Consider the following 27,303-nt stretch of genomic DNA (forward strand, 5'->3'; position numbering starts at 1 on the left):
GATGCATGGAGTAGCATCTGTGTACCTTACAACAAGCCGCGGGCATAAAGCAGTCATGCAATGAGTAGCAGCTGTGCAAACTCACTTGTGCACCGTGGATTGGGCAGCCATGGCCAAGAGCGTGCTACAGACGCAGTTCCAACACGCTGACTATAAAGGCGAAATGAGCTCTGGGCAAAGGCTGGTTTCAGTGTCACTTCCCACCCTGGGCTGTAGTCAGAGTGTGCACCCTGCAGCGCTAACCAGTTAATTCTACCCCGTGGCTGCACTGCTGGCTGGCTCAGCTTGCTAGCAGTCTGGGGTGCTTCGCGCCTTCTTACCTCCTAGGAGCAAGAGCGGGAAGTCAGGCTCCATGGCCCAGTCCATCTCTGGCCTCTCTGCTGTCTGCCAACAAGGGCCCAGTCGTGATGGTGGGGGGGGAGGGTTTGTGACTCGGACCCTCCAGCTAGGGCTGAGAACAAGCAAACTCACTGTGCACAGGCTATCGCCCCCAACCCGGGCTGGATTTGAACTCGACACCTAAAGGAGATGGTCAGAATTTAGAAGGGATGTTAAATCTCCTGCTTTGGGCCTTGAGCTGAGCTCTGGTAGAGATGAGGGTGAGACCTATGGGTGGCAGGGGAGAGGGCGAATTATCCAGCATCTGCTACTGCAGGGTTTTACATAGGGTTATCCTTTTGAAATGCAAAAAAACCCCAGCACCCACCCCCCTGCACAAGGCCAACCCTCCACAACCCGACCCACAAACCCAAGGTAACGCCACAGCCCCCCCTTCAACAGCCATGTATAGTAGCTAGAGAGAGCACTCATACAGGTAAGACATCCCACGTGACTTTCTCTTACGCGCCAGGCTCTTGCATGATGGCGGGCAGGCAGCTGCTGTATTTTCCCCAGATTTGATCTGTTATCGCTTAAACTGGGCAAGTGGGAACGCTGCAACCTTTAGCTGGACACAGCAACTTTTAACCTTAGGTATCCCAGTGTGTTGTGATAATCATGCAAATCTTTAGACTCACGTTAAAAAAAACCCGACAGATTAAATTATTTTTCTGGCAACTTGCAAAATCCGTTAAAAAACAAAACAAAACAGCCAGGCCAGTCAAATACCAGTGAGGTGGTAACCATAGTTTTACACCTTTCCCTGTAACAACTGGTGCTAGTCACTGTCAGAAGGAGGATCCTGGGCTAGGTGGGCTTTGTGGCTGATCCTTTCTGGTGGCGTCTGGGTTCTGATGATGATCTGTGTCCCGTCACCCCTTTGACACCACGGTCCATTCCTTTGGGATGGCAGCCCTAAGGGCCCCGCTGAAATCCACGGGACGACTCCCCATGGACTCCAGTGGGGGTACGGACATGCCCACTCCACTCGGCTTTGATCTCCATACTGCTTTCAGCAGTTTCCTGCCTGTTGCCGCAGCCAGTGATCCTGCATGTGTGGCTGGCCCGAACAGGGGCTGGCTCATAGCATCTCCCCACCGCTAACCTGCTGTGTGGGAGAAGGCTCTTTCCGGTGGGTGCTGCATTATTTCTCATTTTGCTGTTATTAATTGAAGGGGGAAGCCAAAGGCGTGTCCTCCCACAGGGGAGCCTGTCACTAGCGCCAGCATAAATCAGCAGGGCCTGATTCTCCAGGACCCTGCGAGCTCACGCTACCGCTTGCACTGATGCAGAGTGGGTGTGAAATGCTGCCAGATCAGAGGGCTCACATGTTTCGCTCGCATTGCACTGGTGTGAACGAGGGCACAAGGTGCCGAGCAGTGGAAAGCCAGACCGGCTCTGACGGGAGGGAGAGGGGAATGGGGCTGCAGGGCTCTTGGGAATATTCTCCTGGAAGCACCTTGGGCCCAGTTCTGATTCACACCGCAGCTCTTTTGCACTGCCGGAGAGGTGTGAAGGGACACCCCCCCCCGCCGGCATTGCCAGCTCCCGGCTTGCAGCGTGACTCTTGCGATATTTGGTGTCTTGCTGCAGACCCCAGTTCCTGGAGTTGCGTGAATCCAGCAGACTCCAGATGTTCATTTAGTAGGAAAAGTAAATTCCTAGCTCTCGTGGTTGCAGAGGAAAGCTTGAAAACGTGACCCGTGCAAAAGTCAGACAACAAATAAAAAGAACTCCAGATGTCTAAAATCTCATGGGTTTTCTTAAAGCCAAACTCATGGATTTTTGGAGGCCTGGTTTATGGGTTTTGGTTTTTTTTAACTCTTGGGGTTGGCAGGATGAATTAGCAGGAGGCCTAAGGTTCTGAGTATGAGTGCAAATAACTGCAAAATATGCAAGCTTTGGAGTAGAAAAGAGTCTCTCTTTGTTAAAAAGTGTTTTGATGGCTCTTGGCTCAGATCACAAGAACTAGGCTGGTTCAGTTCGCATGGAGGATCTCTCAGAAGCAGGTTGGTGCTGGAGGGTGATTCAGTTGGTAGCACGTGCTTCCCTCTGAGTCAATGGTGAATCACAGCCCCAGCTTCCAGACACTGTTTTCAGTGATGAAGAGCAAAAGTCCTGACTATTTGTGGGTTATAAAAGATTCCCCGGGGGCCTCCTGACCATCTTGTGAAATCCTTGCCACACGCCTAAATTCCTAGATTGCTTTTCGTTTCCTTTCTTAGACTATTGGGTGGTGTTTCTGTGCGCTGTTCAGACAGCTGCCACATTCCAACGCAGAGGTGGCTGCATTTCAGTGGTGGAGACTGTTATTATTCATTGGTTACTTGTATTGCGGTAGCACCTAGGAGCCCCAGTCATGGAGCAGGACCCCACTGTGCCAGGCGCTGTACAAACACCGAACAAAAAGATGGCCCCTGCTTTGCCCTTGCAGTTTTAGACTGTGAGACACTTGCAGCTGCACAGCGTATATGTCCTCTGTTTAGCAGAGGTGTACCCCCCAATACCCTTGATCCAAAGACCCCTCACATTAGTGTCATCTGATCCTAAACTGGTTATCCTGATCCACAAGATATGATGCTATACAGACCACAGAGTGCTGTGGGATCCCTCAGGCCGAAGGGAGCTATCTAGATCATCCTGCATTTCCACACATGCCGTCAGGGCAGACAGGTATGTTCAGCCTGCTTTTTATTTTGGATGAAATGGAGGAAGGACAAAAAAATACAATCCCCATGGGAGAAAGAGCACGGGGTGTGTGGGCTGCTCCAGGAGGGTTTGCTCCACATGAAACCCGCGGTGGCTGCCTCTCTGAAATGTAGAGGGCCGGGAAACTGAAGACCAAGGCATATACTTCCTTACCCACTGGGTTCCTAAGCTATTATCTGTCCATCCATGGTACTTTTACGGCCCCTGTTACTGCTGCATCTAATCTGAGCATCTTGCCATCTTTTATTGTGAGGTGTTGTTAGCTCTATTTTGCAGATGGGGAACTGAGGCACAGAGAGGCTGAATGCCCCTAAGGTATTTAGGCACCTAACTCCCAATGGGAGTTGGGAGCCTAGATCCCTTTGAGGATTGGGGTGTCAGTGACATGCCCAGCGAGTCTGTGGCAGCCAGGGCATTTAATCGAGGGCTTCCACTGGACCATCCTTGCGCATGCACTGATGGCTTGGAACCATGGCTATCTGAGGACAAGAAGTGGCTACAGCTCGGTCTTGGAAGCCTGCATGTTAAAGCAGCATTGGCGCTACTGAAATAGGGATGTGTGTTTGTACGGCTGCCGGGGGCTGAGTTAAAAGGTACATGGCAGTGGGGGAAACGCTGCTGCCAGCTTCTCCTTTTGTTCTGAGAAGAAGAACAGCAATGACTCAGGCCGGATGTGTCTAACCCAGCCTTGTGCCAGGAGAGGCAAGACAGCCGCTCTAGACAGGAAGCGAGGTCGCCTATCTAAATGCCATCTGCTGTGGTTCGTTCTCCCATCTGCAAGCCTTTCCTTCTTGTCACCTGTTGTTGCTCTCCACGGACCGCAGCAGGTGCAGGTTTTGCTCTGCCTGCCACTGACATGCAGTTACCTCTGGGGCAGAGCACGGCAGCGGGTCTGTGCCAGCTGCAATGATGAATGAGCTTTGCGGTGTTCTTTTTCTTTTCTAAAGGAGGGGAAGTGAAAAATAATTTCCTCCACGGAGACTTTCAGGGGGGATTTTTGCACAAGCGGAAGTGGAGTTAGCAGGACTCGTCTGGGGGGCCAGAATTACGATCTTTAACTGAATGGACAGAGGGATACGTTACTGGCCTTAACTGAGTGAAAGCTGAAGTCTTCTCTAGCCAAAGCAGGCAGAGTCTGGACAGGGGCAGTACAAACTTTCCCAGGCCGGCACACAAGGCCCCTCAGCTCTCTTCCTTACGCTGCAAAGTATTTGGGGCGAGGACAGCTGCTTTGGGAGGTGTTTGTACCACCTGCAGCACTGTGGGGCCCTGGCGTCAGGGTGCGACTGCCAGACAGATAATAGATCGTCTCTCTTGGATTGCAAGCTCCTTGAGGCAGGGGCTCTCTCTTTGGTTTGTGTTTGTACAGCACCTGGCACGGCAATACAGATAATAACCACAATGGCTGGTCGCTGCCATGCTGGACTTTCTTTGAACCAACAGCCCAGAGGCCCCATCTCAGCTCCCTTCCCCCAATCAAATCACACCCCTGCCCTTCGCAGCTGGTGGGCCTGACACTGCAAAATGCTGGGCACCTTCCGCGTGGCACTTTCACCTTCTTGGCTCCTATTGCAACCAAAGGCTGACCTGTTTGAGGTCAGCGGGGACAGGATTGGGCCCCCGGCTGCAGAAGCTGGAGGGAGGGAGAAAATAACTAACCCAACAAGCACCTACAGGGCCTGATCCTGTGCTCGCTCACACCCCTGGCTTTGATATTCCTGATTTACACGGGGGCACATGAAAGCAGCACAGGGGCTGATGCAAAATGGGTGCAAAACGCTACCGGGGTGCCAGTGCCAAGCACTACCAGGTCAGCACGGTTGCGATGTGCATGGGGATCAGTCACTGCGTGCTGAGCTGGGCAAACAGGGCCCCACCATGCTGAGCTACTGGCGCTTGGCACCTGCTTAGCCTGGGCGTTGGTGACAGCACGAGAGGTCAGGCTGAGGGTGGTGGGGCCCTGAGCTGCTCTTGGTGTCCATCAGGAGTGACCCCACTGATGTCGATGGAGTCGCAGCAGAGCAAGTCCAGGGTCTGGCCCAGGAGGTCCCAGGCAGGGTGGCCTGGAGTGACCGTCCCAACACGCGATGCCATGACGCCTGGTCACAAATGAGCCAGGTGGGGCGCTAAGCCTTATGACTGCGGCCTGCATGTGAAAGCTGGGGAAACCCACAAGAGCCAGGGTGCCACTGGGTGGGGGGCAGCTGGATTTCTAGATGAGGGGGTGGAACGGGGAAGGACTGACTCGTGATGCACATCTTTCTCTCCAGCCAGGCCATGCCGCCCGGCGGAGAGGAACTGAGCCTTTCCACTGACCCCAGCAGCTCAACTGGATCCCAAGTGGAGCTGCACAGAGCTTCTTCCTGCTCGCCTGCTGCCTGGCTTGGGGTGTGCGTGTCAATCACACACCAGCTGTAGCTGGCTCGTTGGGAGGTAAGCGGTAACTATGGCAACGCAAGGAGGGTCCCCAACAGGCTGAGGAGGGATGCACGTCTGGGAAGGGATTTTCCTCCTCTAGATCGCAGGGAGCAGCCCGTTCCAAGCAGGTTGGTTTCCTCGCGCCGGGAGCTGCAGTAGAGCGAGGTCAGGGAATCAGAGCTAGGAGGGGACCTGGTGGGGGTTGGAGAGAGAGATCTGGGCTCCTCTCGGGTGAGGATGGGGGGCAAGCTGTTAGTACCCAGGTGCCAATCAGGAGCAGGTAAGATGGTGATGTTCTGTATCGGGGGTTGACGATCGGGGAAAGGGGGGCTGTTTGGATGGGAGCTTCTGAAGAGAGCAGGCAAAGAGAGGAACCCACAGCTGACTTTTTCCAAAGGGTTTCCCAGCTGGGGAATTCATGCAGCGAAGAGCATTGGTGCCCGGTTTCCTCCAGGAAAATCCCAGCTGCTGAAACAATGAGGATCCCGGCGGTAAAACACGCACGTCCCCAACAGGGAGCACTGCTTGCGTTAGCTGTTAATCAGGGAGCGAAACGAGGCACCGGAGACCTTTTGCTAAGCCGGGCTCCGTTGTGCATTCTGGCCGCGCCTCTCTAGGCAGCTCACCGGCAGTGCCAGGGTCTGAAATCCAGAGGCCAGACCCGCCAATGTGTTTTACACGCCAAGCTCGCGCCGTACCCCATTCGGGTTGCGTGGCCGCCGGGCCTGATCCACAGCTGGTGCAAATTGCTGCACCTCCATTGACTTCGGTAGAGCCACCTTGGTGAACACCAGCTAGCAACGCCGACCGTGGGTTGTAAATTCACTGCAAAGGGATGAAATAGCATGTGCCCAACAGGGCTGTTCTCAAGAGAGATAAAGGGTTTTCTTCTGTGCTCGGTAATGCAGTGGTTGCAGAGGAAAACAGCTGGCATAAATCTGCCAACTCCATTGAAGTCACACAAACTGGGCCACTGACTCCAATGGAGTGACACCGATTTACACTGGCTGGGGATCTCTTCCCAAGGTTCCTGTCCTGCAGGGTTTAGTGAGAGGTGTCGAGTGGTGCATTGGAGCCTATGGGAATGGAGGGAGGGCAGTGCCGGGGCAGGGCAGGACTGAGAGAATGATACAAATGCAAACTACTCTGAAAGAGTCTCAGCACTGTGAGCCAGATCCTCAGCCGGTGTAAATCAGGGTTGCTGCATTGAGTTCAATGAATGATTCTGATTTGCACCAGCTGGGGATCTGGCCCATTGACACCAATGGAGCGGCGCCGATTGGCAGCAGCTGGGGATTTGGCCCAGCGTGATTTGTTTTGGGTGAACGGCTGCGTGGGGTGCTCAGCCCGATGCAGGGGGCGGGGTTAAGGAGGGACAGTCGGTTGGTGGGACTAACAGAGTGATGACCCAGAGCCCTTTGCATATCTCTCTTGCTTCTCCATTTTTCACGGAGATCATCGCTGCCCATTGCACTTCGTTCTGGGGCTGCAGGTGTCAGTAGCTCTTAGCGCGCTATCTACACAATACTCAGCGCTTTACATACCTGAGCTAATCCCTCCAGTGCATCCCCTGCTGGGGAAACTGAGGCACGGCAAGGGGACGTGATTTGCCCCAAGACCACAGACAGGGAGTTGAAGTAAGAGCCAAGGGACAGAACTCAGAGGATCCTGGGTCCCTCTCCTGAGCTCAGACCACTACACCACTTTCACCCTCTCCCTCTCCCAAGAAGCTTTGCCGTCTCGTCTGTCGATCTCTAGTACTGGAAAAAACCTTCTAGGCTGGGAACGTAGGGCCAGAACCCCACCTGGTGTAGAAGGACATAACTCCATTGGCGACACCAGGGCCAGATCCCTAGTGGGTGTAAACAGACAGCACTGCATTGGAGTTGATTGGCCTAATATTTATTAGATAGACAATGTAATCTTCATTGGATAGGATGAGGAGACCACAGATGGAGGGATATGGACAGAGAGAGGCATATGAATGCATACAGTTGGATGGATGGATCAAGGGGCATGGATGGAGGGATATGGATGGATGGATGGATGGATGGATACAGATGGATGAATGGATAGAGAGGAAGGATTGATGGGAATGGATGGATAGAAGGATATGAAGGGAAACAGATCGATGGAAGGTATGGAAGAAGGGAGATGGATGGGTGGATGGAGGGGCTTGTTTCGTGATAGATTGATCAGGCATCTAGGAACCCAGGGGGCTGCTGCCTTTTTTGGGAATCACAGGTCAGCAGCTGGGAATTACCTGCAATGCTCAGACAGAGCGGGGTCTCTCCTCTCCATCTCCTCCAGATGAGAGTGTCTGTAATTCCCCCGGGGTGGCTGGCTCCACCAGGGTTTGGGGTGTGCGCAGCTGGGCTGCTAGCTCTGTGATAAAGAGGGCCGGACAGATCATCTCTCTCTGGCGCTGGTGGGGAGGGGTGGGGAGAATGAGAAGAAGAACCCCCTGCTGTCATTTTCCATGAGAGGGTGGGCAGGCAGCGAGAAAGCACCAGGCGCTCTTATTCCCAGCCTAGACACCTGGAAAGAAGCTGCTGTTTCCTACCCGTTGGACAGATAAAGCCAGGGATGGGGGGGAGGTAGATAAAAGCCATGCTGATCATCTGCAGACCTGCAGGTGCCGGCATCAGGCTGCAGCAGATCCACTGATTGGGGGAAAGGGCAGCCAGAGAGGAAGTGGGAAGGGGAAGAATCTTTCTCTAGGGGGGGTGCGATTTCTTCCTGTGTAGAGAACCCAGAACCCCACTCAGTCCCTCAGTGACTGAAGTGTGTGCATTCATTTTGTGCTGGTCCCTCTTAACCCCAATGTAGCGCATCTGGGGGGTAGCGCTCCTCATGTAATGCCAGTATAGAAGGCCCCTAGAATTGTGAGCGCCGGGGGAGGGGGGGAATTAACCCTTTCTGCCAGCAGTTTCCGTCACTGTCACAGGTTCCCTTCCTGCACTGGATCTGAGAGGGATCCAGATGGCAAAACTGGTTCTGGACTTTGAACACTCCAGCCTTTTGAGGATGTTTGGGGTGCGGAAGCTTTGACCTTAACTATCTTGAATAATTTTGTCTCACCTGCAAATTTTGCCACTTCATTTCCACTCCCTTTTCCAGATCATTTACGAATATATGGAACAGCACTGGTCCCATTACAGACCCTTGGGAGGATCCCGCTGTTTACCTCTCTCCATTGTGAAAACTGACCATTTATTCCTATCCTGTTTCCCATCTTTCAACCAGTCACTGACCCATGAGAGGACCTTCCCTCTTATCCCATGACTGCTTAGTTTGCTTATGAGCCTTTGGTGAGGGACCTTGTCAAAGGCTTTCTGAAAGTCAAAGTACAGTATATCCACTGGATCATCCTTATCCAACACCAGCTTGTTGACTCTCTCAAAGAATTGTAATAGATTGGTGAGGCATGGTTTCCCTGATCATTCTGTTCTTTATTGTAGTTTCGACCAGTTTGCCCGGTACTGAAGTTAGGCTCACCAGTCTATAATTGCCAGGATGGCCCATGGAATCCTTTTTAAAAATTGGCAATACATTCGCTTCTTTCCACTCATCTGGTACAGAGGCTTGTTTCAGAGAAAGGTTACATACCACAGTTAGTAGTTCTGCAATTTCACATTTGAGTTCCTTCAGAACTCTTGGCTGAATACCAGCCGGACCTAGTGGCTTATTGCCATTTAATGTATCCATGTGTTCTAAAACTTCTCCTGTTGACACACCATTGTGGGACAGTACTTCCGATTTGTTGATCACAAAGGAGAGCTCTGATGATGTAGGCAATTCCCCCACATCCTCGTCACGGAAGACGGATGAAAAGAAATAATTTACCTTCTCTGTAATGGCTTTGTCCTGCTTGGGTGTTCCTATAACACCTTGGTCATCTAGGAGCCCCACTGCCTGTGTACCAGGCTTTCTGCTTCTGATGTACTTTAAAAAAAAAATTCTTACAGTTAGTTTTTGCGTCTAAAGTTGTTTCTCAGATTCCTTCTTGGCCTGCCTTGTACTTTTACACTTAACCTGCCAGAGTTCATGCACCCTCCTATTAGCCTTGCTGGAATTTGACATCTACATTTTAAGGGGGGGCCTTTTGCCTCCAATGGCCTCTGTTAGTCAGCTGTTTCGCTGTGGTTGCATGGCATTCGTCTGGCCCTCTTATTGTCTGTTTTGATTCAGGGGGATGCACCTCTGTTATGGTGGTTTTAAGGAGGCCTCATGCTGCTTGCAGGCATTTAACCGTAATGGCAGCTCCACACAGGTCAGGGAAGTCACCTATGTATGGGGGATTTTGGGGGGGCTTCTTCCACCCACTTTAAGGCCCCTTTGGATGCCGGAGGGATCCTACTGTCACTGAGGTCCAAGCTCCGCCCCCTGCCATCACTCTCCGTTTGTGGCTTTGCACCAGCGCAGAACAATGGGAATAATTTAAACCTCCCTTGGGCCTTGTTTCTCAGCCAACGGCTCCAGGGCAGAGTAACCTAGTTTCTGTGTCACAAGGAGCTTTCTGTCCCAGCCGAATAGCAAATGCGGGGTTCCCCCCCCTCCTTCCCAGCGTTCAGACAATGTGCTCAACCACACACGTCCCTGCAATCGGCTCCTCAAAGGGGAAAGCTGGCCCACAGCCGTTCTCATGTCAAAGGCAGCTAGGGCTATATTCCCCTTTCCTGGAACCTCTCCTCAGAGCTCAGGGCCTAACTAGCTGCTACCAGTCGGCTAAGGCAGGTGAGCAAGGTGCCTAACAGGCCTTGATCCTCAGTCATTTCCTTCTGATCAGTGAAGGGTATTTCCCATTAGGGACAACAAAAGGCTGAGCAGTGTAGGGTATAAGAATGAGGTAGTATCCCTTTAAATAGTGTGTGAGCCCTACAGTGGTGCTCATCTTGTTCTGTGCTCTAGAAGCCAGCTGGTTTGCAAAACTATTTAAAGGGACACGAACCTGTTCTGATACATCACATGCAGAAGGGGTGCAGCCCGCTTGTTCCTGCTCTGAGGTGGAAGCATTAGGCTGTTCCCTGCAGACCGATGCCATGGAGAGACATTGCATCAGGGAAATGGCTTGGATCTATAGCACCATGGGGAAATGGCGGGGTGGGGGATGAAGGTGAAGTGCTGTGCCTTCATGGCTAAGGGAGAACAGGGATGGATAAAGAGGAACAAACAGCTGACAACTACGATAATAATGCTGAGTGTACTTTGCAAGTGGGAGTTCTTTTCATGCAAGGATCTAAAAGTGCTGCCTAAGGGTGAGAATTCGGCTCCATTTTGTTAGCGGAAACCAAAGCACTAAGCGTTTTTAATGTGGTCTAGTGCTTGGAGCAGAGGATTGGGAATCAGGGCTCCTCACTTTCCTTGTGGTTAGAGCACGGAGGATGGGCGTAAGGGATCCTGGGTGGTAGCTTTCGCTCTGGGAAGGGAGTGGGGTCTAGTGGTTACAGCAGTGAGCAGGGATTCAAGACTCCAGGATTCTACCCCTGCCTCTGGAAAGGCATGAGAATCAGGACTCCTGGGTTCCATCCCCAACTCTGCCACTGACTCACTGTGTCACCTTGGCCAAGTCCCCACCTTCATCCAGGCACATGTGCATAACACTAGTGGAAAAGAGTTCAAATGGGCGGAATAAAAGTTAAAGGTGGTTTGCAGCTGTGTTGGCTGGGATTGGTTTGATCCTGGGTGTAGCTTGCACCAGTCTCCCAAGACAAGGACTATGAGCTTGTGCTGCCAAAAGATAAGGAGTGAAATCCTGGCTGCCTTGAAGTCAGTGGGAGTTTTGGAATGGTGCCAGAATCTCACCCGGGATGTCTCCCGACCTGAATGTTCTCAGAACAAACCAGACTTTTTGCACCTTTCCCACCAAAAACCACCGAGTCTTGTTAAAAGGCCCTTACGGGATTTGAATAGCCTAATGCTGGCTTCCTGGAACCTGCTCCCTGCCTCCATTTCCCTGCCTGTGCATTGCAATGCTAATAAGTGTCTCCCACACACAGCTGTTGAGAAACTTGCTGACTTTGTGGAAAGGGCTTTGAGGCCCTGAAATGACAGAGGCCAGAGAATGGCCAGGGATCATTATGGGTGTTGGGAAAGTAATGATGCTTTACAGCTTCTAACTGAGGGCTAAGCCCTTTTGAGAGGTTGGATGATCCCCATTTTACTCCTGGGGAAACTGAGGCATGGTGACATGACTATCCCCAGGCCACACAGCAGCAGAGTGGCCAAGCTAGGCAAAGAACCTAGGAGTCCTGCCTTTCACTCCTCTGCCTTAACCAGTATGTTATGCTTATTATGCAAGAAAAGCCATGTTCTGGGTGTGTTTTGCTAGACCAAGATGGTTCTTCCCATGGGTCTCAAGAGAGAGGGCCTGGTTCTCATTTAAACTGGCTATTACTAGTAAAAAATCTGTGTATAGAGGAGACCTAAGACCTGAAAACCAAAATATTTCAAGTTGGAAATGTTGTCACAGTTGTACTTCAGTGGCCTCATACCCTCTATTCTTCTTTATGGGGTGTGCTCCCTGGCCAAACTACATCTCCTATAATGCACCAGGGCCAGGGGCTCCCATGAAAAACCTCCTCCCCTCTCCAAGAGGTGGGGGACACTATGATGCATCATGTGAGATGTAGTCCCACCAGGGAGCCTGGCCTATAAAGGAGAGTGGGAGCATGTGGCAGCTGGACTACGACCCCCATGAGGTGCCACAGCAGCGTTTCCAAATCAGCATTTTTCAGCATTTTTTTAAATTTCTGTTGAAAATGTTCCCCTCCTCCCCACCCCTGCCCCGTGGGGAAAAACATTCCCAATTGTTTTCATTGTGCTCTAGCAAAGGAGCCTTAGTGCCAATAAGAATCAGGCCCAGAATTGGTCTCGATCGAACAGTGATGCCAAGGCTACAGGGGCACCGAGTGCCACAGGCTGTGAGTGGAGGTGTTAGCTGGCCACACCGGCAGCTGGGCAGCTGTCCAACCCGTGATTTGTTTCTACAGGGTGGTTTTCCACCCTTCTGCCTCCAGCCCTTTGTTCCAGTTTCTTCTTCCTGTTTAATTTGCAGCTGATGACAGATCCAGCTGTTGCAGCACATGCCTCAGTTGGATCAGCTGGGCAAATAGACAGGTTCATTCCAAATCACTCCCACACACCTGGATGCTCTCCCAGGGCCCCTAGGTACAGCAGAGGCTCTGTAGATATCTGGGGAAGCTCTGCAAAGGAGCTCTGATCAGGGTAACAGCGGGGCACTGCTGGGCAGGGCGAGATCCAGCTGGCCTAAGCAGTGTCTCTGCCTCCTCCATCACAGACCAGTGCAGCTGACTCATTGAAACCCAGTTCTTGGGGAAGGGGCGGTTCCATTTTATGGCTTCTCGCAGCACACCAGGAATGGCTGAGTGGAAAGGGAGTGAGGTCTGGGAGCCAGGACTCCTGGGTCTTGTTCCCAGCTCTGGGGAGAATCTGATCTAGCGGTTACAGTGGATGAAGATTCCTGACTTCTGTGCCCTGGTCTGGGGAGGCATGCTTAGACGAGCAACAGAAAGTCGGGACAACTGGGTTCTCTTCCAGTCTCTGGGAGAGTCTTGTCTAGTAGTTAGAGTTTGGAGGACTAGTAGCCTGGCCACCTGGGTTCTATACCCAGCTCCTCTGTTGACTCTCTGTGTGACTTTGAGCAGATCGAGGCGTAGCTCTGTGCCTCAGTTTTCCTATCTGTAAAATGGAGCTAATGATCCCTGCCTCAAGTAACTGGTGAGGGTTGTGAGCTAGTGGTGCCTTTTCGGGAGCAGCAAACCCTCTGGTACAGCTCTCCATGGGCTCAGCACACTCCTGGTAAAGGCTTTGGGTGGGAGATGAGTTAAACTCCAAATGTGCTTAGACAGACAGCTTGTAAACAACAGTGTACTTGAAAGTGCATGGTGGAGAACTGGGAGGGGTCTGGGCTTATGTGCTGGCCTGTTAGTGTTAGTACAATGGTTGTAATTAACTATAAATACTTACGGATAACGCGTCTCTGAGCCTCGCAGTAGTCGGCTCACCAAGGTGAGGGATTTTGTTACTTTGGATGAGCGAGTAACATTTCCCATCATGTCTAAGGCCAGGTCTGCCCCAGGGGCTGCTGCCGACACGGCTTTTTCGGTCAGGGCATGAAGAGGTGAGATCCCTGACCAGCAGAGCTGTGCTGGCAGGAGCCGATAGAGGAGATGCAGCTAGACCAGCCCAACTGCACTTTGTACTGGGATAGCTTATTTTGCGCAGGCCAAGGGGGAGGGGGGTGGAATAAGCTATGCCAGAAAAAGAATCAGCCGTGCTGGTACAGCTGCTTCCCTTCTAGGTACGTTTTGCCTGTGTAGACTTGGCCTAAGACTGGAAAGGTTTGATTTCTGGCTTGATACACATTTGTTGTGCAGCTGCTCAATGCTTCAAGGTGCTGTGTTGGCAGTCGCTGACGCTCAGAAGGCAAGCACCATCATTATCCCTGTCGTACAGATGGGGAAACTGAGGCATGGACTGGCTATCCCTTGCCCTAGTTCACGCAGTGGCAAAGCTGAGAAGGGAGTCTGGGAGCTGCTAGTTCCACTCTAATTGCTAGACAATGTTCCCCTCCCAGAGTCAGGAATAGAACCCAGGCCTCCTGACTCCCAGTGCTCCCCCACTCTAGCCACTAGACCCCACTCCCCGTCCAACAGTCAGGCATAGAACCCAGGCATCCTGACTCTCATTCCCCCCGCTCTAACCTCTAGCCCACCTTTTCTCCCAGAGCTGGGAATAGAATGCAGGCATCCTGGCCCCCATTCCTGCTCCATCCGCTGGGCCATGCCACCTCCTTTAAAAGCTCTTGTTTCCTATCAAAGCAACCACCCAAGGAAGCTGCTTCTTGCCTGGCTGGGGGGGGGAGCGGGGGAAGGTCCTTGGAGCTGTCAGGACACGTCGGGGGAGGCTGGACTTTCTGGTTACCCTGACTCATTGTGAGTGACACGGATCTAGCTATGCCCTTCCCCTCCCCAGCCCAGGCAGCTGCCAGTGTGAGCTGGAGACTTGAAAGAGCCTCAGCTCCCTGGCCCCAGTGTTGGACAGGAGCCCAGGAGGGGAAGGAACCGAAGCCGCGTTTGGGAGCAGAGTGAACCCAGGATCCAGCCCCTCAAGCTGGAGCTGGGCTCGTCATTCCAATCCCATGGGCCCAGAGGCCACCCCAGGACGTCTCCGATGGGCACTGGGCACCGACCAGGGAGTCCATCCACGCAGCGCTGGGGGGATCTACCAGGGGCTTAGCTGCCAATGGATGATGCTGGCCAAAGGTCTGCGCTAATTCCTCCTGTGCCCTCCGACCTCAGCCCCAGGAGAGGTAATTTCGCGGGAGAATGAGCAGCCAGATCCCGCTCTGCAGGGATCCGAGGCAGAACTCGGGGGGTGCTGGGCCCGGGGGAGCGGCTCTGCACTGGGTGCTGAGAGCAGAATCTCTTATACAGTAGCGCCAGGCAAGGGGATCCGGGAGGGAGGGACAGAGAGGGGACTTGAAGGGGCTTCCACTCTCTGCTAGAAACACGGAGCAGGGGGGCACTTTCAGAGCTGGTACTTGAAGGGAGGGGGTTTTCTTTTTTTTCTCCTTTTTAAAAATCCCTCCTCCCGCCCCCGGGCCCCCGCAGCATCAGGCGCTGGGTCCCCTCCCGCGCTAGCACGTGGTCTGTGTGTACACCTTGGGGTCTGGACGTCACCTTGCTGGTCTACGGGGCAGTCCTTGCTGGCGTAAGCACCCTGCAGTCAGTGCAGTTACCCCAGGGCTGCGTTTACTGCCCCCCCATTCCCACCCTCTGATTTATTAGCTGCCGTTCATGCAGATGAGAGAACAAGGTTCAGAGTTGCAAGACAGGATGAGGCTGTGGCTCGGCAGAGTAACAAACAGCTCAGGCCGGGGATGACTTCTCTTGCCCAGAGCCGGGGGGCACTGGGGGTGGGCACCGAGGCATCTTCCTGCCCTGCCTCCAGCTGCATTTCAGGGGTTGGGGAGGTTCTACGTTAGGCAGGGGCCAGAGTGGCTGTGAGCATGGTCAGGGCCAGCGCAGGATGGATCATTTCCTGCCCCCAGGGGAGCCGTGCGAGCACCCCACATTTCACAACCTCCTCTTTCCCCACCGTTTCCAGCAACAAGCACAACATCTCAGCTTAGCGGCTGCGGGGTGCTGCAGTCTGGCTGGGAGGAGGAGGAAGGGCTGTGTGTGGAGTCAGCATTGGGGCCCGGGTCAGCCTGTCACTCAGCTGTTGGTGGCTTTCGAGCTCCACTCGCTGGAGCGCTTGGGGAATTTGCCACCTCCTGGGAGCCCTGGATGCAAATGCCTGCCTTGACCCAGCCCTCAACAGTGCCTGGCAGTTCTGCTAGGTGTTTCTGAAATGCTGGGGCTGCAGGGCTCACGCCAGGGAGGGGCCAGAAGGCCTGATCCGAAGCCCACTGGGGATGTGAGTGAAAAAGCTCCCACTTCAGCTGGCTTTGGATTGGGGCTTGGATCTGGCCCAAAAGATCATCAAGGCCAGGAACACACATTCCCCAACCCTTTGGGGAGGGCGAGCGGGACCCAGGCAGCTTGGCCATATGGTCTCCATAAAGGGCTCCCCGATTCCGAAAAGAGCATGAGAAACGAGTCGAGCGATGAGGGAGGGGGAATCGGGTTTCGGGAGCGAGAGGAGGGATGGCAGAGAGGGGCTCGGGATGTGATGAGGACAGGAACACTTTGTAAGCATCGGCTCAGGGGGGGTGGTCCTGCCCCAGACACCACTACAGGAAGAGTTAGTCTGGATGCGAAGCTGAGCTAAAAAAACTGCCCCATCAACTGGCAGCGGCAGTAGGCTATTATCGTGTATGTGGACTGGAGAGGACACGCATGACATGCCCACCCAACATAGGGGTGTGGCCAGAGTGCTGTGAGCTCTTCTTTGATTCCCAGGGCCCATAGAGGGCAGAGTGTAAGTTAGAACAGCCTTGAGGCTCCTCCAATTGATACGGGGGTGCTGGGTGGAGCCCTGCACAGTCCCAGAACATGAGGGGTGCAAAGGCTTAAAGGCATCTCCCGCATCCATCTCGCCCCAGCAGCAGGAGCCGAACCGCCAAGAATCAAGCCCCGAGAGGCTTCTCCTTGGCATCTCCTGCCGCCTGGGTCAGCCTCCCAGTATCACCGTGGCCCCATGCAAGCCCCACTCTCAGCTGGAAAGGCTTCTTTCCTCCCTGATGCTACGGCTGCCTGCGGGGCTCCCGTGGTGCGCAAAGAGGCAGAAAGCTCTGCCCCGGTGAAGCATGACTGCACATGGCCCTCTCTCCAGCCGAGCTCTTCTGCTGCAGGTGGGAGGCAGGGGCTGGGACTCTTTCATATGGTTACCTCGCTCGTTTCAACCATCTCTCCCCATCCTGCTTTCTTGACAGCTCAAGAGCTGGGGCCGGGCCCCTGCACATTTCACCGAGGGCCTCATCCTTTGCCGATAACCAGCCATGCCCGGCCGGGCGCTCTGTCTCGTGTGCAGTTTGGTGATGCCCGCCACCTTCCTGTGCGCAGACCTGCTTCCCAGGGTCACCTTCCCAAGAGGTGAGCAAAGGGGGCTTGGGGGAGAAAGAAGGATGGATGGATGAGAAAGCAAGAAAAGAGGGGTGGTGGGAAGGAAGGAAGGGAAAGAAGAGTGCAAAGACAGACAGACGGGCCTGGACAGACACGGCAGCGAGAATAAATAAAATGGAGAAAGCAAAGCGAGAGAGATGGTTGGAAGCAGGAAATGAAGAAAGCGGTTACAGGAAGAGAAGGTGAGAATGGCGCCCCGCCAAATTGCCCGCTGTCAGCCTCCCAGGCCTGGGTGAGGGGCACGGGGCGCCGGCAGAGAGAGAGGCTCCTTGCCTGTAGCCAGGACTGGGGGGGCTGTGAAATGGCTGGGGGTGAGGGGGGGTGTCTCATATCTCCCTGTCGATGCGGCACATGTAAAGAGCAGGGCTCTGATCTCGGAAGCTGCTTTTCCCCTGCGAGATTGAGACGGGGATGGAGGCAGGTTCTTCGGAGGGAGGATGGGGGGGAAGATGTGAGTTCAGATCCTGAACTCTACCCGCGTGCCCCGGCTTGGGGCATCGTGGGCCTAACATTGATGCCACCTTCCAGCAGGGCTCATCCTGCGGCTTGATCCAGGGCCCGCCGGATTCAGTGGAAAGGCTCTTGCTGGGCTTTAGATCAGAGCCAATGGTGCTGTAGAAACTGGTCTCCACAGGGCCGTGCCGAGCCAGCCTCGCTCACACGGCATCGTGGCCTCCAATAGGGAAGACAGGGGCAGGGGGTGGGAGGGAGCTGCTTGGGGGGAGCGTTGTGCCAGTGTGAGCCAAGTGCATGGGGTATTTAGGGAGTGGATCCATGGGGGGCAGGGGCACAGTGAGTGCAAGGGGAGCTTGCTATGTTTCTGCCCTTGCTGCTTTTCCCCAGTTCCTACAGAGAGCACCCTGGGACTGGCAATCCAGCCCCTATCCAAGACTGGGGCTAGGCAGGACTGGCTGACAGGACCCCTGGGTTCTATTTGTAGAGCTGGCCGGCTCTCTGTACCTCGGGGTTCCCATCGGGGCAACAATGATGATATTCACAGTTGGGAAAGTAGGAGATGCTATAGACCACAGGAGCAGCTGTCAGCACACCAAGGAACTGATACAAAGCCCACAGGGGTCGCCAGTGGCTTGAATGGGCCTGAGTTCAAATCCCAGATGGGCCCAGTTTTCCTACCCCAAGGAACTGGCCTGGAAGTCTGACATTCTCTAGCTAGCCTGCCCTGGGCAAGAGGTCACAGTAGATGATCACAACGGTCCCTTTGGGCTGTGGTGACGTGAGTCTTTCCACCAACTTTGGATTGGGCCCTGATTGTACAAAGCGAATGCATTCTTCCTTTTCCAAACCCAGAGGCAGTACACACCAGAGCTCCGGGGAATGCTTATAATTATGCCGGTATCAGCTGGCACGCCATGAAAACAAATTCCAGCTGCAGCCTCTCTAGCGAGCAGCCGTCTATTAAACCCGATCGCCTTTCAGCTCCTTCTGAAAAGAAAAGAAATATCACGCGTTTTCCGCTGAGCTGGTAAGGGACTTGTTGGGTGGGGGAGACGGACCTGATTTAGGAGGGAGATGAGAACAGCTAAATATGACTGACTTGGCTAGAGAGGAAAAGCATCTAACAAGCACTTGAATGTCAAGGAAACAGGATGGTTCGAAAGGGTTTAGCAAAGAGTATTTTTTATTGGTAGCACCTAGAGGATCCAATCTAGGTGCTGCATAGACACAGAGAGACAGTCCCTGCCCTGGACATCTTATAACCTAAATAGGCAAGACAGGTTAAGGGTGGGAGAAAGGAAAGATTGTTTTTCCAGTTTTACAGATGGGTAACTGAGACATTAAGGCCCAGATTCCCAAAGGTATTCATGTACCTAACCCAAGGGAGTTAGGCGCCTAAATATCATTGAGGATCTGGACTGAAGCGAGTTGCTGAAAGCCAGGAATAGAACCCCTGAGTCCATGTCCAGTGCCGGCATTACAGACTCCTTGCTCCAAGTAACAGAAAATTGAGCAAAAGAACATTTAGGCTGAGTATCAGGCAATGCTTCCTAATAGCAGGAGGCAGGGTTGTAATTAGAGGAGCTGTCCAGAATAAAATCATGAGGCTGATTCTCACTCTGACTCCTTTACCTCGTTCGAGCAGAGTAAATGGGGCCTCAAAGTGGTGTGTAAATGACATTGGCTCTCATGTTATGCTGCCAGAGTAGTGAGGATCAGACCTCCCCTCCACCCACATATTTTAATAAAACAATTTCCCTTCCCTGTGGTAGGTTATTAAATCAATAAGAGTTTTGCAAGATCTAATTTTCTTTGGTTTGGTTTGGTTTTTTGCTTCCGCTCTGGAAATAGACAAGTCACTTCGGCTTTGGGATCTAGTCAGTTTCTGTTCAGGGGGGCTGAACTAGATGATTTTGCGAGGTCCGTTCCGCTGTTCATCTCTTTGATTCTATGGAGCAAACATACACAAATCCTAGGACATGGCTGCAATTTGGGATGCAAATGCCACAGGGGACTTTTTTTTTTTTGTCTATTTGCTTTCAGTGTATATAAATAAACAGTAATGGCCAGGGAAGTGTTTCCAGTTCTCTGAGGCCTTCAGGAAACGTATTTATAGTATTGTAGGCTGAATCTGCATCCCCTTGTCAAGACTTCACCCTTGCAAAAACACTGCAGGATCTTCAATGACTACAAATGATCCAGTCCTCGTTATTTCTGTCTCATCCTTCTGGCAGCTCAGCACTCCCTACCTCCACGTTGAGGTGGGCACAGAGGGGAGAGCACCTCCTGCTGAGCTGCCACCCCACCCTCTGCAGCACCGCGCTGGGGCATTGGGGTCAGCACTGACTCCGAGGGAAAAGCACCCCCTACTGAGTTACCAGCAGTCACAGTCTTCCCCTTTCCCACCCACCCTCAGCCTGCTGCTGCTGAGAAAAGGGCACGCTCTTCCCCCAGGCCCTTTGTAGCAGCGCCGGCTCCAGGGACATTTCCACTGCATATGCTGGCTGCTCCTTCTGCCAGTGTCATACAGCATATACAGCCTGATCCAACCCCCCCTCCGAGTCAATTCCTTTGACTTCAGTGGGCTTTGGGTCAGACCCCAAGAGCACTGAAAGTCTATGGGATATAACATGCTACATTACATTACATAGGCACTAAGTTGCAGTATCTATGTTATGTTACAATGTATAGGTGCCAAGTTGTGGTATATATATGCTACATTACAGTATGTAGGTTCTAAGTTACAGTGTGTGTTTATAGAGAGAGAGATGCTATGTTTCAATATATGGGTGTTTTGTTACAATACATGCATTTATTATTTATCTGCATTATCTCCAAGAGGCCTTCACTGAGATCAGAGCCCCATTGTGCTAGGAGCTGTACATACACACAGTGAGAGCCAGGCCACGCCCTGTGGTGCTTCCATACACAAAGCAAACCAAATGTGAGAGGGGAAATGATTTGCTCCAGGTCACCCACTGGGTCTCCTACAGAGACTGGACTAGAATCCAGATCTCCTGAGTCATAGTCCAGAGCAGTGGTTGGCCTGCGCTGCTTCCCGCAGCCCCCATGGGCCTGAAGCTGCGAACCGCGGCCAGTGGGAGCCGCGATCGGCCAAACCTGCGGACGCGGCATGTAAACAAACCGGTCCGGCCCGCCAGGGGCTTTCCCTGAACAACGGCAGACTAGCTTTGAGAACCACTGGTCCATAGCCTTTGCCACTGTACCACATACATGCTTTCTTATGGTACATGCATATATATTATGTTATGGCGTATAGATGCTAAGTTATGGTATATACATGTAAGTTGCTGTATACAGATGCTGTGTTACAACATATACATGGTAAGTTGTGATATATTTGCCAGAAGCTGGGAATGAGCGACAGGGGATGGATCACTTGATGATTCCTTGTTCTGTTCATTCCCTCTGGGGCACCTGGCACTGGCCGCTGTCAGAAGACAGGACACTGGGCTAGATGGACCTTTGGTCTGACCCAGTAGGGCCGTTCTTATGATAGACGCTGTGTTACAACACATATGTGTTATGTAGCATTTTGGGGGAAGTTACATTTCTGGTTTTAGCAGGAAGTTCCGCCATTTCAAAGTTGTTTTTTGTTCCGAATGGGAATGAAATGTAGAATTTCAACAATTCCTGCTAAATGAATTTTTTTTTAATTGTTTCGAGTCAATTGATTTTGATTGTTTTAAATCATATATCAAATAAATTGCGAAACAAAAAAAATCAGAGCATCCTGTTGCATGATCAAAACGCTTTGTTTAGGTGATTTTCATCAAAAAATGAAATTCTGTGGAAATCAGCGTGTTTCTGACAAAAAAAAAACATTCTGTTGGGAAATGTTCAACCAACTCTAAGGCTATTCTGTACAGGTGCCACTTTACATATATGGTGCTGAGTTATGGAATATAGGTGCCAAGCTGTGGTATATAGGTGCCACTTTACAGTATGTGGGTGCTTCTTTATGGTATATAGGTACCATAAAGGTACCTTATGCTATATAGGTGCTAAGTATCATATACCATGCACTGTTTGATCCCTGCCAGGAGACCCCCGGAGGACCCTAACCAGCTTCAGCCAGGATGGAACCTTCCACTATGATACTTTCCTCTTGAGCGAAGATGAAGGCACTCTGTATGTGGGAGCTCGAGATACCATCCTCTCACTCCGGGTAGACAGTGCTGGGTCCATGGAGCTGATGGGTTCAGTGAGTAGAACTCGGCCTTCCCAAGAGAGTGGGGAGCATTTGGGATGCAGGAGGGAGGCACGCTGATCCCAGAGGTGGGGCAAGTGGAAGTCAGATCTGGGTTCTGTTCCTCCTCCCATGCCTCAGTTTCCCCATCTGTAAAGTGGGGATAATGTTACTCAGGAATTGTGAGTTGTAATTCATTAATGTTGGTAAAGTGCTTTGAACCTTAAGCAGAAGCCTTTAGAGAGAACAGAACTGAAGTGAAGAATCCTGACTCCCTAACCTCCTTGCTCTGACCACTAGATCATATTCCCCTCCCTGAGAATTTTGCTCTCAGCAGCTTCCTTTCCTTCCAGTGCACTTTTACAGACTCTTGACCTTTTCTCCAGGTGGACTCTTCCTCCCAACCTTTGAAGAATCTCTCTCTTTCCCCCCTTACAGATAGTGTGGCAACCCGTGCCTGAAAAAAAGCAAGAGTGTGTCTTTAAGAAGAAAAGCAATCTGGTAAGGAGATGGGGGAGATGCTGATGCTGGTGTGGGTTGTATTATGCCCCTCGAGGGCGCAGTTAATCTTTGAGTGTATATGAAGGGCATGGAGAGCTGGCAACAATGCTGAGGGGTGGGTGCTGGGGTGGGTGGGTGCTTTGTGGTGCCGTGAGAGGTGGTGTCAAGCCAGGTGCAATTCCTGAGCCTGGTTTCTCACTCCCACAACTTGAAAAGGAAGCGATAGTGCTTGCTGGTGGACTAGGTGACATTCTTCTCAGGGTCTCAGCCTGGGGTCCTGGGAGCGCTGGCTTGTGATTGGGGTCTTTTAAAAGATCCCGTGCACTGGGGTGTTAATCCTGGTGTCCTGGCCAACTCTTCATTTGCCTCCCTAACTTCCCCTTGCAGCTCAGCTTGGTCGTGTTCTTCTTCTCCTAAACTGTACAGCTATCATGCTTCACTCTAGAGGTGGCTGCTTTTTAGGGCTGGGTGAGTGATCTCTGTGCAGCATTGCTATGCGCTGTTGAACAGCTGTCACGTTCCACTTCAGAGTGGATGCTGTTTAATGCTGACTAGTGATCCCTGTATAGCATTGCTTTGTGTTATTGAACTGCTGCTAAGTCCCACCCCAGAAGTGGCTGCATTTTAATGCTGGGTGAATAATCACTGTGCAGTGTTGCTGTGTGCTTTTGAAACAGCTGCCACTCTCTGACCCAGAGGTGGCTGTATTTTAGTGCTGAGCAGGATACCTGTATAGCATTGCTGTGTGCTATTGAACTGCAGCCAAGTCCCACCCCAGAGGTGGCTGCATTTTAATGCTGGCTGTGCAATCCATGTGCAGCGTGGTCATGTACTTTTGAAACTGCTGCCACCCCAGAGGTGGCTGCATTTTAATTATGGGTCAGTGATCCCAGTGAGATATTGCTGGGGGCTGTTAAATCACTGCTGCATTCCACCCCAGAGGTGGCTGCATGCCAGTGCTGAGCATAGTGATCCTGTTCTATGCAGTCTGTGAAGCAATCTGAAATCTAAGCTGTTATTTTTTAAGTGGCGTGTTCTTTTCTCCCACAGACAGAGTGCTTCAACTTCATCCGTGTCCTAGTGCCAGTGAATCAGACTCACCTGTACACCTGTGGGACCTATGCCTTCAGCCCCACCTGCTCTTACATTGTGAGTGTCTGGTTCGGGTTGGCGAGAAGCTCTGACTCCAGCACCTGCTGTCTGAGTTTCACCCAGCACATCGCTTCAGAGCCTGCAAAGGGTTTGGTTCCGGAAATGGGCCAAGGCTCACAGAAGAGGCAGGTCTGGTCTGTGATTGACACTGAGGCTGCTGGACACAGAGAGACCTTGTGATTCTCTCTGACCCTCCAATTCCCCAGACTGCACTGTGTAGGATTACCACATGGGGTCTCCCTAAATCCTGACCCAGACTGCCGGGACACAGAAGGGTTTAGGGCCAGATCGGCAAAGGGGTTTAGGCACCTAATAACACAGCTAGGCACCTATTGGGATTTACAGTAGCACCTTAGTCCCGTTGGTCTTCAAAGGGAATTAGGTGCCTAGGTGCATTTGAAGATCCCAATAAATGCCTACCAGTATCTTTAAGCACTTAAACACTGGAAAATCTGGCCTTTATTGACTACCTTGTCGATGATGTGTGTGAGAGAGAGGAGAGCAAAGAGGGTGGAGTCAGGACTCCTGGGTTCTATTTCTAGGTCTGAGAGGTAGTGTGGTCTAGTGGTCAGAGCGAGTGGGGGCAGAGTCAGGGCTTGAATTCTAGTCTCTAGAGAAGAGGCTTTGCTGCCCTCTGTTGGCTCTGTGTGTATGTTAAGCAGCCTCTTCTATTTTCTGGTTATTTTCCTTTCCAGATGAAAGGCCCGGGTTTACGGGAGAAGTGGTGAGTTTACAGGAACCTGGGTCAACATTTTCAAACCTGGCCTCTGATTTTCTCCAGTTGCGTAACCCAAAAGAAGTAGATATGCAAAAACAAGCGGCCACATTTGAGAGTAGTTGGCCCTGTTCTTTTGGAGTCACCAGAAGAGAGCGCTAATCTGAGCTCTGGCCTGGGTTCTCCTCCAAAATTCACGGGTGTCCTGATTTGGGGTTCCTGATTATTGGGATTCCATTATAATTTGACTTTATTGGGGTTATATTATGAGTGTGGCATAAAAGGTACAGCCCTGGACTGGGTCTCAGAAGACCTGGCTTCCATTCCTGGCACTGCCACTGGCCTGTGGGTGACCTCCTTGGTAAAACACATAGATTATAATATAACATAGAGACAGGTTTCAGAGTAGCAGCCATGTTAGTCTGTATTCGCAAAAAGAAAAGGAGTACTTGTGGCACCTTAGAGACTAACAAATTTATTAGAGCATAAGCTTTCGTGAGCTACAGCTCACTTCATCGGATGCATCCGATGAAGTGAGCTGTAGTTCACGAAAGCTTACGCTCTAATAAATTTGTTAGTCTCTAAGGTGCCACAAGTACTCCTTTTCTTATAACATAGAGAGTTATCTTTATTATGAAAGTTGGATTCCCCCACCCTGTTGCCTGGAGGGGATCTGTCTCTAGACTGAACTCAAGCGACCACCATTCGCTTTGTTCTTGTCCTGCGACTGATGGATTGATTTTTAATTCCTCGCAGAATCTGGAGAATTTCAGCTTGGTTTCTGTCAGCCAAGGGCAGCCCCTCCTCCAGGATGGGAAGGGACAGTGCCCCTTCGATCCCAGCCACAAGTGTACGGCCATCCTGGTGGGTGAGTATGAAGCTCTTTGGAAACCATGGGCTGCGCAGTGACTGCGTGATGGGGAGGGAGGTGGAACCCGCAGCCCTACCGTTATGGTGTCTCAAAGCAGAGGATTCGGTCTTGAGCTGCACCAGTCGAGTCACATGTCTTCGGTGCGGCAAGTCCAGGATTCAAAGGCCTGGGGCTGGCTTGAAAGAGGCCTTTAAGGTCCTGCTGTCATCCTTTGATACTGTCTTAGAGATGTAGGTTTATCCCTCAATGCCCGGGTAACCCACTCTAATCCATCAGGATAATGAGTCCCAGGTCTGGTACTTTTCATACAGACATCTCAAAGCACTTTACCTCTCTTTGACTAAATAACCGAGCCCAGAGGCACCGGCACAGCTGCCGGCCCGGGCTTCCCTCATCGCCTCTCTCCTCCTGCAGGAGGTGAGCTCTACACGGGGACCATGAACAACTTCCAAGGCAACGAGCCCATAATCTCCCGCACCCTGGGCAGCAGGACCTTGCTGAAGACCGATGCCTTCCTCAGGTGGCTGAATGGTGAGGATGGGTAGGAGGGCTTGCTCCTGCTGTGGGGAAGGGCAGGGGCTGAGGTAGCATCTGAAATCAACAGCTGCCCATTTATGGTCTTCCAGACACAGGACCTGACTCTGTTACCTGGTGGGGTTGGGATGAGAGGCTGCAACACCCTTTTTGCTGAGGCTGTGCTCAGCCTGGCTCCGGGGCCAGTTAGAGCAGCCTCGGGGCTGCTCTAATTTACACTGGGCTCCCTGTGGTCCCCTGCCATCCCTGGAAAGCAGAGAATAACCATAGCACAGTGCACTCTACTCATGCCCACAATCTGCCCCCTAAGCAGGGCAGGTGGAGCTCCAAGCTGGCCAGGGAGGACCGTGCTTAGGAAGGATTCTCAGGGAACCAGTCCCCCCCTCATTAAGGCCCTTTAGCTGCTTAACGGGCCCTCACATCAGTGAGAATCAGGCTCAGGGATTCTTTGCTCGGGTCGCCGTCACCTATTAACCAACCGCAAGCAGCTGGTGCCCACTGGCTCTCAGGGATGTGTTTCCTAGGCAACAAGTCCACAGTCTCCCATGAATATTTACATGCCCCCCATCTGCCCCTTGGGAAGCAGTGTGCAGGGATTCGGCATCTAACCCACCTGGTCTCCTTCTCCCCACAGTCGACGCGGGCTTCGTGGCCTCCGCCAACATCCCTGGAGACGAGAAGGTCTATTTCTTCTTCGAGGAGACGGCCGAGGAGTTTGATTTCTTTGAGAAGCTCATGGTCTCCCGAGTAGCTCGTGTGTGCAAGGTATGAGGCAGGCCCGAGTTGGCTCTGGGAGCACGTGCGCCTGTGTCTCGTACCCTCGCATTGTGGTCTCTCCTGCTTGTGGCCTGCCCCGGTGATGACAACTGACCCACCAGTAACACAGAGCCTCCGTTCCGCCTTCCGTGGCATCTCGGCAGCTTGATTGCCTTCAGATCTGTGCCGGGGGCCTTGCATAGATGTAGCTGATTGGACCATAGTAGACAGTGACATTGATGAGGAATAAAATTCAGTTGCCCCCTCCCAGAGCTGGGCTCTAGCCGAAATCTGGAACGGCTCCATTTGGATGAAAGGTGGCTGGTGTTACCTATTTATTTACAGATATAGACAGATGCTGTCCCATTTGCCTGGGGCCCAAGAACCAGCTGGCTGGCCAGCCTCCGCTGCCTTTCAGGGTCACGCTGCAACTGTTCCTGCAGCCACGCCCTGCATTTGGACCCCATCGCTCCATGTGGGTTATGGGGCGGCATGAGCACCGTCTATACGCATCTATGTGGGGAACAAATATTTGATGATGGGCTCTTCAGTCTAGCAGGGAAAGGTCTAACAGGAGCCAATGGCTGGAAGTTGAAGCCGGACAAATTCAGACAGGAAATAAGGCGTCAATTTTTAACAGCAAACGTAATTAAGCATTGGAACAAAAGACCCAGGGTCATGGTGGATTCTCCATTTTTAAATTGGATTTTTTTCAAAAGGATCTGCTCTAGGCATGATTTTGAGGCAGCTCTCTGACCTGTTCTATACAGGAGGTCAGGCTAGATGATCACAATGGTTCCTTCTGGCCTTGGAATCTATTAATCCTGTATCTTAAGCTGGCCCACTAGCCTCCTAACAGCCCATTACCACTGTCTGGGTGGTTTCCTGCTTTTGTCCACCTTTTTAGTTCCTCATATCTCACTGACTGCGCACAAGGGCTTATTACATCATTGTCTGGAACATCAGCTGATCAGAGCCTGGTGGTTGATTTACTCACCACAGTTGCATCACT

At 52.1% G+C, this 27,303-nt stretch overlaps 1 protein-coding gene across 13 annotated transcripts in view; it reads left to right on the plus strand.

The window, feature by feature from the left end:
* Nucleotides 1-27,303, plus strand: part of SEMA4A (semaphorin 4A) — a 47,759-nt gene that overhangs the window by 9,813 nt on the left and 10,643 nt on the right. For 7 of the 13 annotated variants that reach the window (XM_038382903.2, XM_043502192.1, XM_043502194.1 and 4 more), the window contains exons 2-9: nt 5,358-5,520; nt 16,907-17,066; nt 21,617-21,777; nt 22,201-22,263; nt 23,314-23,412; nt 24,887-24,998; nt 25,416-25,532; nt 26,170-26,300. In XM_038382903.2, the coding sequence (XP_038238831.1) occupies nt 16,973-17,066; nt 21,617-21,777; nt 22,201-22,263; nt 23,314-23,412; nt 24,887-24,998; nt 25,416-25,532; nt 26,170-26,300 (777 nt within the window). In that variant the 5' untranslated portion in view covers nt 5,358-5,520; nt 16,907-16,972. Of the gene's footprint in view, nt 1-5,357; nt 5,634-14,358; nt 14,840-15,728; nt 15,872-16,906; nt 17,067-17,146; nt 17,279-21,616; nt 21,778-22,200; nt 22,264-23,313; nt 23,413-24,886; nt 24,999-25,415; nt 25,533-26,169; nt 26,301-27,303 lie in introns of those variants that run through there. The other 6 variants (XM_043502196.1, XM_038382905.2, XM_038382907.2 and 3 more) reach the window with 6 other exon arrangements.

Source organism: Dermochelys coriacea, chromosome 24 (genome assembly GCF_009764565.3).
Source record: "Dermochelys coriacea isolate rDerCor1 chromosome 24, rDerCor1.pri.v4, whole genome shotgun sequence".
NCBI lineage: Eukaryota > Metazoa > Chordata > Testudines > Dermochelyidae > Dermochelys > Dermochelys coriacea.